This window comes from Cupressus sempervirens, chromosome 9 (assembly GCF_028749045.1).
Source record: "Cupressus sempervirens isolate cs-2001-9-10 chromosome 9, ASM2874904v1, whole genome shotgun sequence".
NCBI classification, from domain to species: Eukaryota; Viridiplantae; Streptophyta; class Pinopsida; order Cupressales; family Cupressaceae; genus Cupressus; species Cupressus sempervirens.
The window spans coordinates 160,624,617-160,638,836 of NC_143126.1; the positions used below are offsets into that span (position 1 = coordinate 160,624,617).

At 36.8% G+C, this 14,220-nt stretch overlaps 1 protein-coding gene across 1 annotated transcript in view; it reads right to left on the minus strand.

Annotated features, from left to right (window-relative positions):
• The window catches only part of LOC149538002 (uncharacterized), a 162,535-nt gene that overhangs the window by 127,409 nt on the left and 20,906 nt on the right, over window positions 1–14,220 (minus strand). Inside the window, exons 5-7 of the mRNA XM_089799394.1 lie at window positions 11,869–11,965; window positions 11,644–11,733; window positions 11,423–11,485 (exon numbers count right to left, since the gene is read on the minus strand). Of these exons, the coding sequence (XP_089655520.1) occupies window positions 11,423–11,485; window positions 11,644–11,733; window positions 11,869–11,965 (250 nt within the window). The remainder of the gene's footprint in view (window positions 1–11,422; window positions 11,486–11,643; window positions 11,734–11,868; window positions 11,966–14,220) is intronic.

A 14,220-nucleotide genomic window follows, 5' to 3' on the forward strand; every position in this document is an offset into this window, starting at 1 on the left:
TTAGAAGGGCATGCCTGAGATAAGAGATAACCCAGCGAAACCCTTCAAGACAAGATGGTAAAAAAGAGTTGGAAACCAAGTTAATATTTCCTAGAATGAACCCACACAAACGGCACAGCAGCAGAAGAGCATGAAGACCAACGTTAGCATTTGCAGTCCCAGGAAATGACAGTCAATGCTAACGTTTCTGTCTAATAACGCAATTCAAAGAGATTGATAACGCAATTCAATGTTAGATTTTCAGAGAGATATTGATAATGCAATTTAGACATAAACGTTAGAGATTTTGTAACGCAATTCAGACAGAAATGTTAGCATTTGCGTTAGAGATATTTGACCTCCATAATTCGCCATCAAAAGGAGTTGGTGGACAAAAAGAATGCTTGGGATTCAGTATAAAGCAACACAAAAGAGGCTACAAAAAGAAGCAACTATGTGGGTAACGAATACAAGACCATATGAAGGATGAAATGTTGAATATCCTGCATGGCTCACGAAAGGCTACTGCTTGCCATAACAATATATAATCTTATGGTTCACCCCTATGAGTTGAATTAAAATAATTACACGCATAGAATTTCATAATGTTCATCTATGAACATGGAAACCATTTTTTAAAACATGTTCACTTTTGATTAGATTTCAAGACTTGCCCAGCTGCCAATGTCGAATTCAATAACTGAAATTAAGTATAACAATTGCCAAATTCAAATTCAAGAACTGAAATTAAGTATAACAACTGCCAAATTCAAATTCAAGAACTGAAATTAAGTATAACAATTGCCAAATTCAAGTACTGAAAATCCTTTTTTTTGGTAGTAGAGAATCGTCCCAGTTATTATTGAAGAATTCAACTCGTAGATAAACAATAATAGGAATATGATACTAATTCAAACGGTTTTGAAGAAGAAACAATAATCTTTCAATAATTTGTAGAGCTGTAATGTTTTCAGACCTCAAATAACATATTATCGACATTATAATTTGTATAGCTGCAATGTTTTCAGACCTCGAATAATATATTATTGACATTACATAGAGATGATATAAATACTTAACAATTTCTTCGATTGTTGCAGAGGTATTTATACTGGATGCAATTAACTATCCCTGGTTACGGAGAAAATAACCAAGAAAAAGTGGTTCTTCAAACTTTCTATGGAGCTGGAAATATACAGATTGAAAGAGAAGGTTGTGCCAAGAAACATTATTGCAAATATGAAACGCAAGGAAATGTAATAACATTAACAATGCCAAGATTCGACGCAATAAATCTGAATACATGCACAATACCTGACTCAATGCTATGCAGTCGAATTGGCTATATCCTAAACTTCAGATGCCTTCTTTAGATCTCCACGGGAAGCAGTGGATTATGGCAAAGCAGAAGTTGGATCTGCAACATATTTAAAGTTTTGGAATGACTTTACGGCTTCCTGCCATTACAAGATTGTAAATCGATTTGCATTCCATCGGTTGGAAAAAGAAAATGAAAATGCCAATTGAAATGAAACGCAAATGCAAATTAAAAATGCACGTTTAAAATCATTTTTTATTAAATTAGTGTGTAACCGCTCCCATTTCTTTTTTATTGACGGAGAATCTATTTTGGCATATTCCTCTGCTGGGGATTTGTGCTGTGATTGTATAGAACGCCTCTCGGCATAATTATGAGGATCCTTGGGTGCCAAAGTGCTGACCAAACAGCTACTTACTAGGGGATTTTGTCGGCTATTAAAAAACTCTCAAACAATTTTTGGAATAGCATAGTTGAAGTGATTCAAAAATAGCTTGTCAGATGGAAAGATAAGTTCTTAAGTCAAACTAAGAAAACTTCAGCTTTTCAAAGCCTCCCTTCAAAATATTCCAATATATTTTCTTACTTTGTTCAAAATTCTAGCATTTATTGTTATAAAGATTAAACAAGTCCAGAGGTAATTCCTATGGACTAGAACAGAGGATAATCCTAAGATTGTTTTAGTTAGTTGGGATAAGGTGTATAAACCTAAATTGTTGGGACGCCTTTGTATCAAGGTCTCCTATCTAACATAGGATGGAGTTCTTTAGAAGATAATAAAGACTCAATTTTTATTCCTAAAGTTAAGTACTTGGGCAAAAGAGATCAGGGCTGTTTTTTATATGCTTCATTATTACCTCGGGGATTTATCATGTGGAACAAACTGCTACAAATTAGAGATGTACTAAAACAACACTTCTATGGGCAGTGGTAAATGGTGAAAGGATCAGTTTGTGGGATGATTTATGGTAGGAAGGCCCACCATTGTCTTCTCTTCAACATCTCAACCAAATCAAATACCTGCTCATAAGACTCAAAGGCAAGTATGTTCATGGTTATGTAGATTGGAATAAAGAGAAACCCAAGTAGAAGATAGTTAGGAAGGAGTCTTTTATGATGATATTCAACTTCTTATGCAGCAAATCAGAGACTATGTTTTTCTCATTGGTTGAAATAAAGAGCTCTAAGAGAATATGTATACAGTTTTACCAAATCCTAGATTTGATTTGACTTTTCATTTTTCTCTTAGAGATTTTGTCACAATTTGGAATTAAAAAAATCTCTGTTTTCACCCCATTATTACAGAACGTTGGAAAAAAACTTTCCCTTTTCTTACCCGGGGTCTGCAGAAAGAAAGGAACAATAGAATATTCAAAGATAAGTGAGAAACATTTGTGGGCTCAACAAGAGCATAAATGCAATATTCAAGAGAATATAAATGCTGAGAGTTTTGGATTTTGCAAAACTCATGTAATCTCATGTAGAATTGTGAAGTACAAAAAATTGGGGGGTTATGATTTATCCAAAATAAATTGGTTGAGAGAAATGAAACCTCCAAACATAGGATAGGTGAAGCCGAATTTTAATGGATGTTCAAAAGCCAATTCAGGTTTTGTTGTTGTTGTTGATGGCTGATCAAAGTTGACAAACTTGGATCTTATAAGAAAATGTCATTCCTAAAAATAACAGGTTTGACATCAATGACAAAACAATGATTGAAAACATTCTTTATCAACCAATCTCCGATTACCTAATAGCAGGAAATGTTCAAAGCTTAGGTAAGAGACCAAGAAACGAAGCTGAAACTATTGCTGCTTGTTGGGGTATTGAAACAAGGGTAGCTGCTTGCTGAATAATACTATTAACAAGGGCAAGGACAATGCAATGGAAGACGAAAAGGAAGATGAAGAGGCTTTCCCTCAAAATGATGATGGGGTCTCAAATGACTATTCCCAAGATGACGAGGACACAAAATTAAAGGATTTTTTCAAGAAAGACCTAGGATTGGGAGGTGGTTGTTTTGATGTTGAGGAAGGAGAGAAATGAGAGGAAGAAATAAAAAAGGAAGGCAAAAAAAAAATGAGGATGAATATGAGGAAAACCTTATTGCAATAATAGATAAGTCGTCTATTATTAGTTAATGGTTATCTATTGTAAATATCTAATTAGCTTTAGTTTGCTTTCATTTTTTGCTTTCTCTAGAATAGAATGTTTCTATTCTTTACGATCATTTCCTAAGGAAACATCATCTCATTCTTTTGTATAAATTGACCGTCTAGTCTCTGTTAATAACAAGCAACTATTTACCAATTACTTCCGTAATATGGTATCAAAGCTAAAAAAAAATTATAATTTCTTCTTGAAATTATTTGTTTAAATTTTTTCAAAATTATTTCGGTCAATTTTTCAAAAACATGCCTAGAATTTTTTGCTTGGAGAAATTTAAAATCTCGAGCTAGGGTTTTGTTCTCTCCAAATCGCGATTCTACCACTCATGTCTGCAAAATCGCATCTGCAAATCGTAATTTCTTTGGGCGTTTTTTATGCATCCTTCTTCCATTGGCGACCTCGTCTCCTCTGGCAATCGTGGCAAATGGCAGTGCAAGCCTGCAAAATGTCTGAAAAAGTGACGGGATTTTCTGGAGCCACAAAACACTTGCAAAAAAACACATATTTCGTATGCTGAGATCAATGTTGTATTGTTGTTTTTGTATATCCAGCATTCACGACCCTATTTGATAGAAAATCTTCTAGTTTCGGGTGTTCCTTTATCAGAAATCTGTTATTTTTTCTGCAAACATTGACTTCCATAGCTGCCGACTAGGGTTTTCTTCAAAACCCTAGTTTTTTACCTCAAAAAATTTTTTGATCACAAGTTCTTGGTGGGTTTTTTGAGAGCTCAATTGGGTTGGCCATTTTTCTATGTACCTCAATTTTCATGCCTTGATTTTCGTGTCTCAATTTTCGAGCCAGCATATCCAAAAAATGACAGCATATTCCTTCTAGGTTTTCCAAGCTCTCTTCTAGGTCACTCCGATTTTTTTGGGTCTTCCGTATTTTTGCCTCAAAGAACATGCCTTCACAAATTTTCACAAGTTTTCATCGAAAAACGTGCCATGGCTTCTCTAACAAACATTCTACTCGAGCATAACTCCAAATTCAATGGTCCAAATTATGGCACCTGGAAGCAGCAGATCATCGCAATTTTTGAATATCAGAACACCGATCAACTTGTTCTAGGTGTTATGCAGTGTCCGGCTTCTTCGGGTCCTGATCAAGATACATGGGATCTAAATAATTGAGAGGCAATGATGCTTCTCAAATTATCCGTGGCTAATGATGAGCTTTCTCACATTCCATCCAGCAAGACAACTATCGAGATCTGGACACATCTCAAAGGTCTTCATGAGACTTCTGACAAAAGCAAAGCCTTCTTTCTAAAAAACACTCTGTTTTCTATTGTCATGGTTAATTGCACCTCGCTCTAGGCACACCTGAATCGGATTCAAGAAATTCATGATCAATTACTTGCCATCAGTCGCAAGATGGAGGAAGAGGATATTGTGGTTATCACTCTTCGAAGTTAACCAAAATCTTATGAGCATTTTATCGAGACTCTCAACATCACAGCTTCTAGGGTTGATTTGAAGTTCACTGATCTCTGCACACTAATGCTTAAGCAAGATCGGTGGAAACAACAATTCGGTAGCAGCTCCAATTCCACCTCCACAAAGCAAGCCTTTGTTGCGAAATCCTTTCAGAACGATAAAGGCAAGTTTCAACAGAAGTCTTCTGCTCCAACATCAGATGGTTCCAAAAAGAAGAACATTCAATGCAACAACTGCCACAAGTTTGGACACATGACGGTTGAATGTCGGAAACACTTAGCTACACAATCCAAGCAATTAGGTTCGCAGCCCAAAGAGAAAAGTGCAGAGCACACTGAGCAGGCGAAATCTACTTTTTATGCCTTCATGGGTAAAAGACTTGCAGATCATGTGAAGTCATCTGCCTAGTACATTGATTCAGGTGCCTCTCGTCATTTCACTCATCGCAAAAATTGGTTTACTAACTACTAAGCCTTATTCAGCCTCTATTATTTTTGGTAGCGGAGAAGAGTACACGGTTGTCGATAAAGGCAACATTCAGATTCAATCTGTTGGGAGGAATCTCATATTCCTTGATGTGTACTATGTTCTAGGGATGGCACTAAATCTACTATCTGTCAATCAGTTGCTGCAACATTCTCCACACTTGGCAGTCACCTTCAATTCACATCAGTGCACCATCATTGATCGGGCGACTAAGTCTACTATTGCAGTGGGTCTTGAGGATCGTGGTCTTTTCAAACTTACTGATTTTGGTGATTCTCAGGACTTAGCTATGGCTGCTCGGTGATCTTCTGTCAGCACACTTTGGCATCAGTGATATGGGCACTTAAATGTGCATTATCTCTCACAGCTTGCTCGAGATGAGCTTGTTCTTGGATTGCTAGAGATTCAGACTCAACAACTTGGACTTTGTGACGCATGCCAAGATGGGAAGCAACATCACACACATTTCACCAGTGGCGATTCATGGCGAGCTTCTCAAGTACTTCATCTTGTTCATGTCGATATCTGCAGCCCTATGGCCACTCCTTCTGTTCTTGGGTCTAGGTATTTTTTGTTGTTTGTTAATGGTTTTAGTAGAAAAATGTGGGTGTATTTCCTTAAAAAGAAATCAAATGCATTTCCTATATTTCAAAAGTTTAAACCTTTAGTTGAAAAAGAGTCTGGGAAATCTATTATTACCCTTAGATCAGACAATGGGGGGGAATTTTGTTCTAATGTTTTCTCTAGCTTCTTGGATACACATGGCATCAAATGCCAGTTAACCACACCCCACACGCCACAACAAAACAATGTAGTTGAATGTCGGAACAAGACAATCAACGAGATGGCTCGTTCCATGCTCGAACACAAACATGTTCCAAAGCAGTTTTGGGCAAAAGCAGTTAACACTGCAGTTTACTTGTTGAACCGATCACCCACAGTGGCGGTCAAAGGTAAAACTCTAGAAGAGGCCTGGTCAGGTCGCAAGCCTAGAATCAGTCACCTAAAGATTTTTGGCTCCCTTGCATTTGTTTGGATCCCTGATGCTTCACGCACCAAGTTGGATACCAAGAGTCAAAAACTCATGCTTGTTGGATATAGCAGTCTTTACAAAGCCTATCACTTGACCGATGTTGAGACATCTCGTCTCATCTACAGTCAAGATGTAGTCTTTGATGAGCAGCGAGGACCATTCATGCTTGTTTCTCCTGTTCCTGATCCAGCAAACCAGCCTATGATGGCTCATGATTTGGGAGTTCAGCTTCCATTAGGTCCACCTAATGGGAGGGCTCCTACAACTCCAGTTATTCCAGTGATACCTGTACAAACACCTTTGGCTTCTCCTGCAAAATCTCCTTGCTTTGCAGATGGTTCACCTAAGTTTGATCCAGATTCTTCTGATGAGGATCCTACTGATCAAGCATCTCTTGGTACCAATGTTGGTCATTTCCTATCCGGCCTAAGTGTTGGGCTAAGACACTTGCTGATCTTCGTGATGATGGGCTCATTGATGGGAGAACTACTCGAAAAAAGAGAAAAACTACAGATTCTGTTAACTTTGCTCTCATGGCCAACATTCACAGTGTGTTTGAACCTCAAAAATATAACAAGGCTAAAGGAATTGCAAAGTGGGAACAGGCCATGACATCTGAACACCAGAGCCCGCTGAAGAACAACACCTAGGTCCTTTCTGATCTTCCACCAGGGAAGAAACCCATTGGCTGCAAATGGGTCTACAAAATCAAATACAAATCGGATGGTACTTTGGATAAGTACAAAGCTCATTTAGTGGCGAAGGGCTTTTCTCAGCGTGAGGGCGTTGATTATGAGGAGACCTTTGCTCCTACTGCAAAGATAAGTACCATCAGATTAGTCCTAGCCATGGCAGCACAGTTTAGCTGGAAGGTCCATCAGATGGACGTCAAAAGTGCTTTCCTGAATGGTGATCTCCATGAAGAGGTCTACATGAGGAAGCCTCCTGGTTTCAAGGTTGCTGGTAAAGACCATCAGGCTCTCAGATTGGTAAAAGCTCTCTATGGCTTGAAGCAGGCCCCTCAGGCACAGTACATAAAAATTGGTAAGTACCTCAGTGATCAAGGCTTCAAGAGGAGTTCTTCGGACTCAAATCTGTATATCAAGACTACGGACAATGACATCATCCTTCTAGTTATTTATGTGGATGATCTGATCATCATTGGCAGTTTGGCATCTTTGATTCAGGGAATCAAACAGAATTTATGTTGGTCTTTTGATATGACTGACTTTGGGCTCATGCATTATTGCCTAGGTGTTGAAGTTTGGCAACAATCTTCTAGTATATTCATCTCTCAGTCCAAATATGCCAAGGCCCTGTTAGACAAATTCCGTATGCAGGATTATTGCACACCTATGGAGAAAGGTCTCAAATTATCAGCAAAGTTTGATTCTCCTTCCGTTGATGATACTACATACAGGCAACTAGTAGGCAACCTCATCTACCTCTCTGCTACTAGGCCTGATATCAACTTCGCAGTTAGCTATATTTCACGCTTTATGACAGCTCCTACGGCTGATCATTGGATGGCAGCAAAGTGTGTGCTTCATTATGTGAAGGGCACTTCAAATTATGGACTTTTGTACTCTCGAAGCTCTAATCCTTAACTCAGTGGGTTCACAGATTCAGATTGGGCAGGCTCTGTTGATGATAAAAAGTCAACATCTGGATATGTGTTCAGTTTGGGATCCGATGTTGTCACATGGACTAGTAAGAAGCAACAGGCAGTTTCTCTCTTCTATAGAGGTCGAATATAGAGGGACTGTTAAGGCAGGATGTGAATTTGTTTGGCTTCATCGAATGCTTGGGGATATGTAGATGTCACCAGCAGGACCGACTACTCTGTTTGTTGATAACGAAGGCGTTATCAAGTTAGCACAAAATCCAATCTTCCATGAACGAACCAAGCATATGGATGTTCACTGTCATTACATATGACAGTCGATTGAAGACGGGACTATGGATTTGCAGTATGTTCCTACCACAAATCAGACTGCAGACATTCTCACCAAGCCCCTTGGTCCTGATAAGTTTGTCAAATTCAGAAGACAGCTTGGTGTGTTAGATAGATTAACCATTAAGGGAGGGTATTACAATAATAGATAAGTCGTCTATTATTAGTTAATGGTTATCTATTGTAAATATCTAATTAGTTTTAGTTTGCTTTCGTTTTTTGCTTTCTCTAGAGTAGAATGTTTCTATTCTTTATGATCATTTCCTAAGGAAACATCGTCTCATTCTCTTATATAAATTGACCATCTGGTCTCTGTTAATAACAAGCAAGTATTTACCAATTACTTTCGTAATAAACCTAAAATCAAGAAAGCAAAGACAAGGTCTTAATCACAATGCTGCTAGCAAAGAATAACTAAGGGATAATAGCTCTATTAATCTTATTTAGGTTCAAGTGTCAAATTTGCAAGAATGATGACCTAGAAACAAAACCACAAATTAATAATTGACTTGAAAAACGATAGGAATGGATTTCGAATAAGGTAACATTATCTTGACTTGAAAAATGATAAGAATGGATTTGGAATCGGGTCACATTATCTAAGTGACAAAATGGATCATTCATAAAATTGTTGTGGGGGTGATGTCGAGCCATTCCAAAATCCAAAAGCACGGGAAGAAGCAGGACAAATATAAGGAGTCTCAAAAGACTCCTTGACAAGAAGAACAAGAATTTGCAATCAAAAAATAACTATGAAGAGTCACTTGACTCCCTTATCAAAAAATTGGAACCTCATCAAATGGGGTAGTTTTACCCTTGCTGTTGTTGTGTCCTTTTTTGCTTTTTGTGTTTTCTTGTGCAAAAAACAAATTACTGAAATATTTAAACAATTGTATGGAATGGAAAGAATAGGAAAATTTTGTACTGCTGATGCCAAAGATAGCATATGTGCCAGCAGACCCTGGCACTATATTTTTCTGAATTGCTGCTCTTCTAATATTCAATTTGATGATGAAATTCTGCATTTTTTCAACCATATCCTCTATGATCAAATTTTGTAAGGAAGATGCTCCTAAACTGCTTGGAAGATTGGTCTGGAAGTTGTAAAATTTGCTCTTAAAATAATGTATTTTTTGATTCCATGGCTCCAACTTTGTGAAGGACACAAATTATCTCCTCCTATTCTTCTTGTGCCCTCTTACATCCATTCATTTCACGCTAAAGATAATATGACTTAATTCTTGTTTGAGTTATGAGAATTTTATTTTCCAATGCACATTTGTTCCCATATGTGCATTTCAATGAAAAACAAGACACAGCGAGAGAGATTGAAAAATTATAAGAAAAAGATAAAGAAACCTTAGAGAAGGCCTTTGTGCACAAGAACCCCAGAAATCTGCATGTTACACTCGCTTAGAGCTCAAAAAATAAATATTGGTCACCAGTTCTTGGTCCTTCTGCAAGAGGTCCAACAATGTAACAGGTACCCCAGGAATCAAGTTAAACCCCTTAAATGAACTCTACTATTACAACTTCTATGATGGTCATAAACATCACAGAATAAAAGAGGAAGATCTCACTAAAAGCTCCCGACCAAAAGATTATGACTCAAGCATGTGCAAGTCGGCCATAAATAGGGTTTGTATAGTTTCCCCTAACATTTGAAAGATGAAACAACAATCAAATGAGCGGAAGTGAAAACGTCAAGAAACTGGAACATCATTTGATAGGCCCAACTAAATAATGAATTTGCCACTTTCTACAATTCATTGAATGAAAAATATGCTGCTTAAGCAAACTAGAAAATGTGCTTTTGCTGCTTTCTACAAACTGGAAAACGATAAATTTGCTGCCTTCACAAACTGGTGAACATGTTTTTGCCATTTTCATGATAAATTTACTGCTTTGACAAAATTCTTTGACCAAATTATTTTAAAAGCCATAACTTTTTGCATACAGACTCAATATGAGGTGCCATTGATTTTGAAGTTGGATAACTTTTCAAGAGGAATTCATATATGATATATGCAATCATATTGCACTTTTGACAATTAATCTTTTATGAAGCCAACAGTGATAATAAGCAATCCCTAATGACCTCTTTGTCAAAGTTAGTTTCAAAATGTCCCGCACCACTCAACCTTCTCTAGCATACATTTCTCTGACAAAAATTTGTTAATGAAAACAAGATTAGATTAATTTTCAGATCAAAAGATGAAGTTCCTCATCTGAAAAACGCTCCAGAAGTTGATGAAAGTTTATTTTAGTGCTGGGTGCTGTGAAAAAATTTTGCTTTTCTGGTACAGCAAATGCTTCATTGAAATTATACTGATACTCTTTTTATCTTGTTCTTGTTATTTCAAAAATATTCTAATCGTCATGTTCTTGCCACCTTAAAAGTATACTGCAAATTTGTATGTATTATTGCAGTCTACTCAGTTATGTTGAAAGGCAAATTCTTTGAATTTGTATATCTAACAGGTTGTTTTTGGATGTAATTTCTATTCTGTCTTCTAATATATTCAGGCTCTTGTGCCTTTTATAGTTTTACAAAAATTATAGTTTCAAGGAAAAAGAGGAATAACACTCACCAAACAATATTTGACTAGGACAGAGAGCAATATATGAGCCAATCCTACCACTGATAGTTTGTGAAATAATTTAGGATTAATTCTAAAATTATTTAACACCAAAAATATATGCGGCTCATAAATATCATTTGAGCTCTAGATATAACTTTAAAATATTCTAATATGATTGTGAAGCTCAATGGGGAACGAATGCCCTAAACACACTCTTGATATACCAATATCACTAACTATGTTCAGAATGCATATAATGAGAAGTAACTATTACTCGAGCTGAAATTAGATCTGTCAAAGAAAAAATAAAAAGGTACGGCTATAACATTTCAAATTTCCTGCCACTAAGAAGTTCAGCTAATAAAAGAAAGATTTGGTAATTCTGTGTTCAGCATAAAGAGCAGATGATATACAATACACATCTAAACTGAAAGTTTGACATTATTAGCAAAACAAATTCACCTGTAGCTTGATATATTCTTTCTCCTTTTTCTTCATCTCATGTATCTGCTGAGTCCGGACTTGCTACAACAAATTCAAGTCAAAATAGGAAATGAAAGCTGTTTCAAAACTTCCAGGTGTCTAAGCTAAGAAAACAACATAAAAATTGAGATCAACCCTGTAAAACAATTAATTTCAAAAAACCCCATTTCTTTGATTTTTTCCTTATGTAAAAAGCATACCTGATTCCCAATAACCATCCTTTGAAATTCATCACGCTCTTGTTGCAGCTTCTCAATCTGAGCCTTGAAAGCAGCAGAAGCTTTTTGCTCCTGGCATCGTTACAGATGTGAAGAAGAAATCTATGACATGTTAGATACCTCAAAACAATCTAATATCAGTTGATTACTATCAGTGTTTTTCGACAATTTCACAAAAATGAGAAACTACAAGTGTTTTCATCAGACCTTCTGTGTGAGTGCAGCTAGCTCCCTTTCTTTTGTTGCAACCTGAGCCTCCAACCTTTCAACCTTGGACTCAAGCCGTGACATATCAGACATCATTCTGTAGTCCAAAGAAAATCAATTAGTATAAATTTTGAATGACATGGTTTGCAATTGCAAAAATAAGCTTTAATGCTTGCATAAATCAATGCGAAACAGCAAAAATAGATAAGTCAATGCTAAAGACATGACCGATAGGTGATCACTGTAAGGTACAATTCAGTAAATTGCTACTAAGAAAACAGCATTTGGTTCCCGTAATACTGTACTAGGGACAATAAGTCCAGTGCTAAACAAGCACTAAAATTATAAGCTGATCAAGATATATATTGTTTTGTGCAATAAAAAAAGAGTAAAATGTACAGATAAAATAATAATTCTACACACAGCTAACTATTGGCTTCCAAGCAAAACTGGTGATGGGTTCTAAGAGATCCACTCTTATTCCTACTCAGAAAGATATATGACAAACATGCAAGAATTTGATTAAAATTAACATGGAAGCAAACTGGGAAAAAGCAACAAACTCACTCAAGAAATCACCCTAATCACCCATTCTATTTATGTTTGTAAGAAAGTAAAGGCATGTTTCAGCTATATTTTAAATGATTATGCAGATTATGCTGAATTTCATCTTGGAAAACACTGGTATGCAGAAAAAAGTTAAAACAAATCTTTAGTACAAGCAGTGTGCCTAACTAACCTTGTTTGTTATTACATAAAGAGATACTACAGCATGTGTGCAACCTTGCCTTTACTTTTTGCTTATCTCTCCTACAAACTACAGTGAACTGATTTAAAACCTACATTAATCACAAAGTTTTCCAACATAAAAACTCATGCTTGCTCCCATTTCATTGCAATTAATAAGGCTTACAATTAAAGGCTAGGTTTCACCAGACCCAAGGTGAAATTAAACATCACTGTAGGCTGAAAAGCACTTATCATTTTGGATTCTAAGGTACCCACAATACAATTTTGGACAATTTGCTACCTGTATTAAATCTAATCACTGATGCACCAAAAGTGGAGTATTGAACTGATGTAGTTCTGCAAAACACTCAAACACCTGTCCCAGCATCTGAATTTAGTCACCTGCTCATATTTTCTCTTACTAAATTCTCTTCAATTGCACCTCCCTTCTTAGGAAGGCTTTTGGTGATAGAATTTTCCTACTCTATCCTTAAAGTAGCACTTGGTGTGGCTGACCTTTTAATCTTTGAGCTCAATTTTCCAAGTTTCCAGGTGTAATGTTCCCTTGGGATATTCTTCGGAACAATGATTCTCACTCGAGACATCACAAAAGATATCAAAGATTACAGCAGGTCAATAAATCATCCCACAAAATCATGAATTCTAAGAAATACTTGCAAAACTGTAGAATAAAAGGGCCCCATCCCTAGATTGTTGAGGGGATGAAAAGAAACCATCCTTCCATCCCTTAGCCCACACCCATGAACCTGGACCTCATCCCTAGATTGTTGAGGGCGTGAAAGACACATTCCTTCCATCCCCTAGCCCCACCCATGAGCCTAGACCCATCCAATTTTTAAGTACTTCAAAAAACTCAAAACTGATATCTCTAAGTATTTTCTAGACTATCACTGATTTTTATTTCTTGATGGATTGATACCGCAAGGGATAATAGGAGGAATAAGCAGAATAAACTCAACTTATACCTACTAACACCTTGCCAAGAGTACACACAGAAGAAAAACAAAGATTTGCAGCAAAGAGACCAAAGAATTCATAGATTTACTGATTGATTACACATGATAAACAGCAACCAACATGCCCAGCCGTGAGGCCTTCTAGGGTGAGGCTATATACGAAGAAATACATCAGCAGAGTTCAAGCTCACAATCCTTATATATTTTCTTACTTACTACCTATCTGAATCTTTTTCCCTACATCCAATCCAAGCTTCTTATATAGCTTCTTATATAGCCAGCTAGACCAAAAGTCAGCTAGTCAAGCATTTAATTACAATATAGGTCCTGCAGTAGAGATGTAAGCCATAACCCAAATAATGGGCATAAATTGTTCACGCACTCATGAAGGTAGGTCCAAACACAATCAAGCAATCAGCTCTTAGCGCAAGACACCACGTCATCATAGGAAAATGTGCCAAACAAAATGACATGCCACGCTGGATGAAAACAGCAGGAAACAGAGGTCGTAAAAGAATGGCACAAAACTCGAAGGATATGACACATCAACTTATGCGCTCTTAGGATAAGGACTGAAAGCTGGTCCTCAACAAGATGCTAACTACACACAGCACTAAACTCAAGGTAGCAATGGCTACTATGCAAA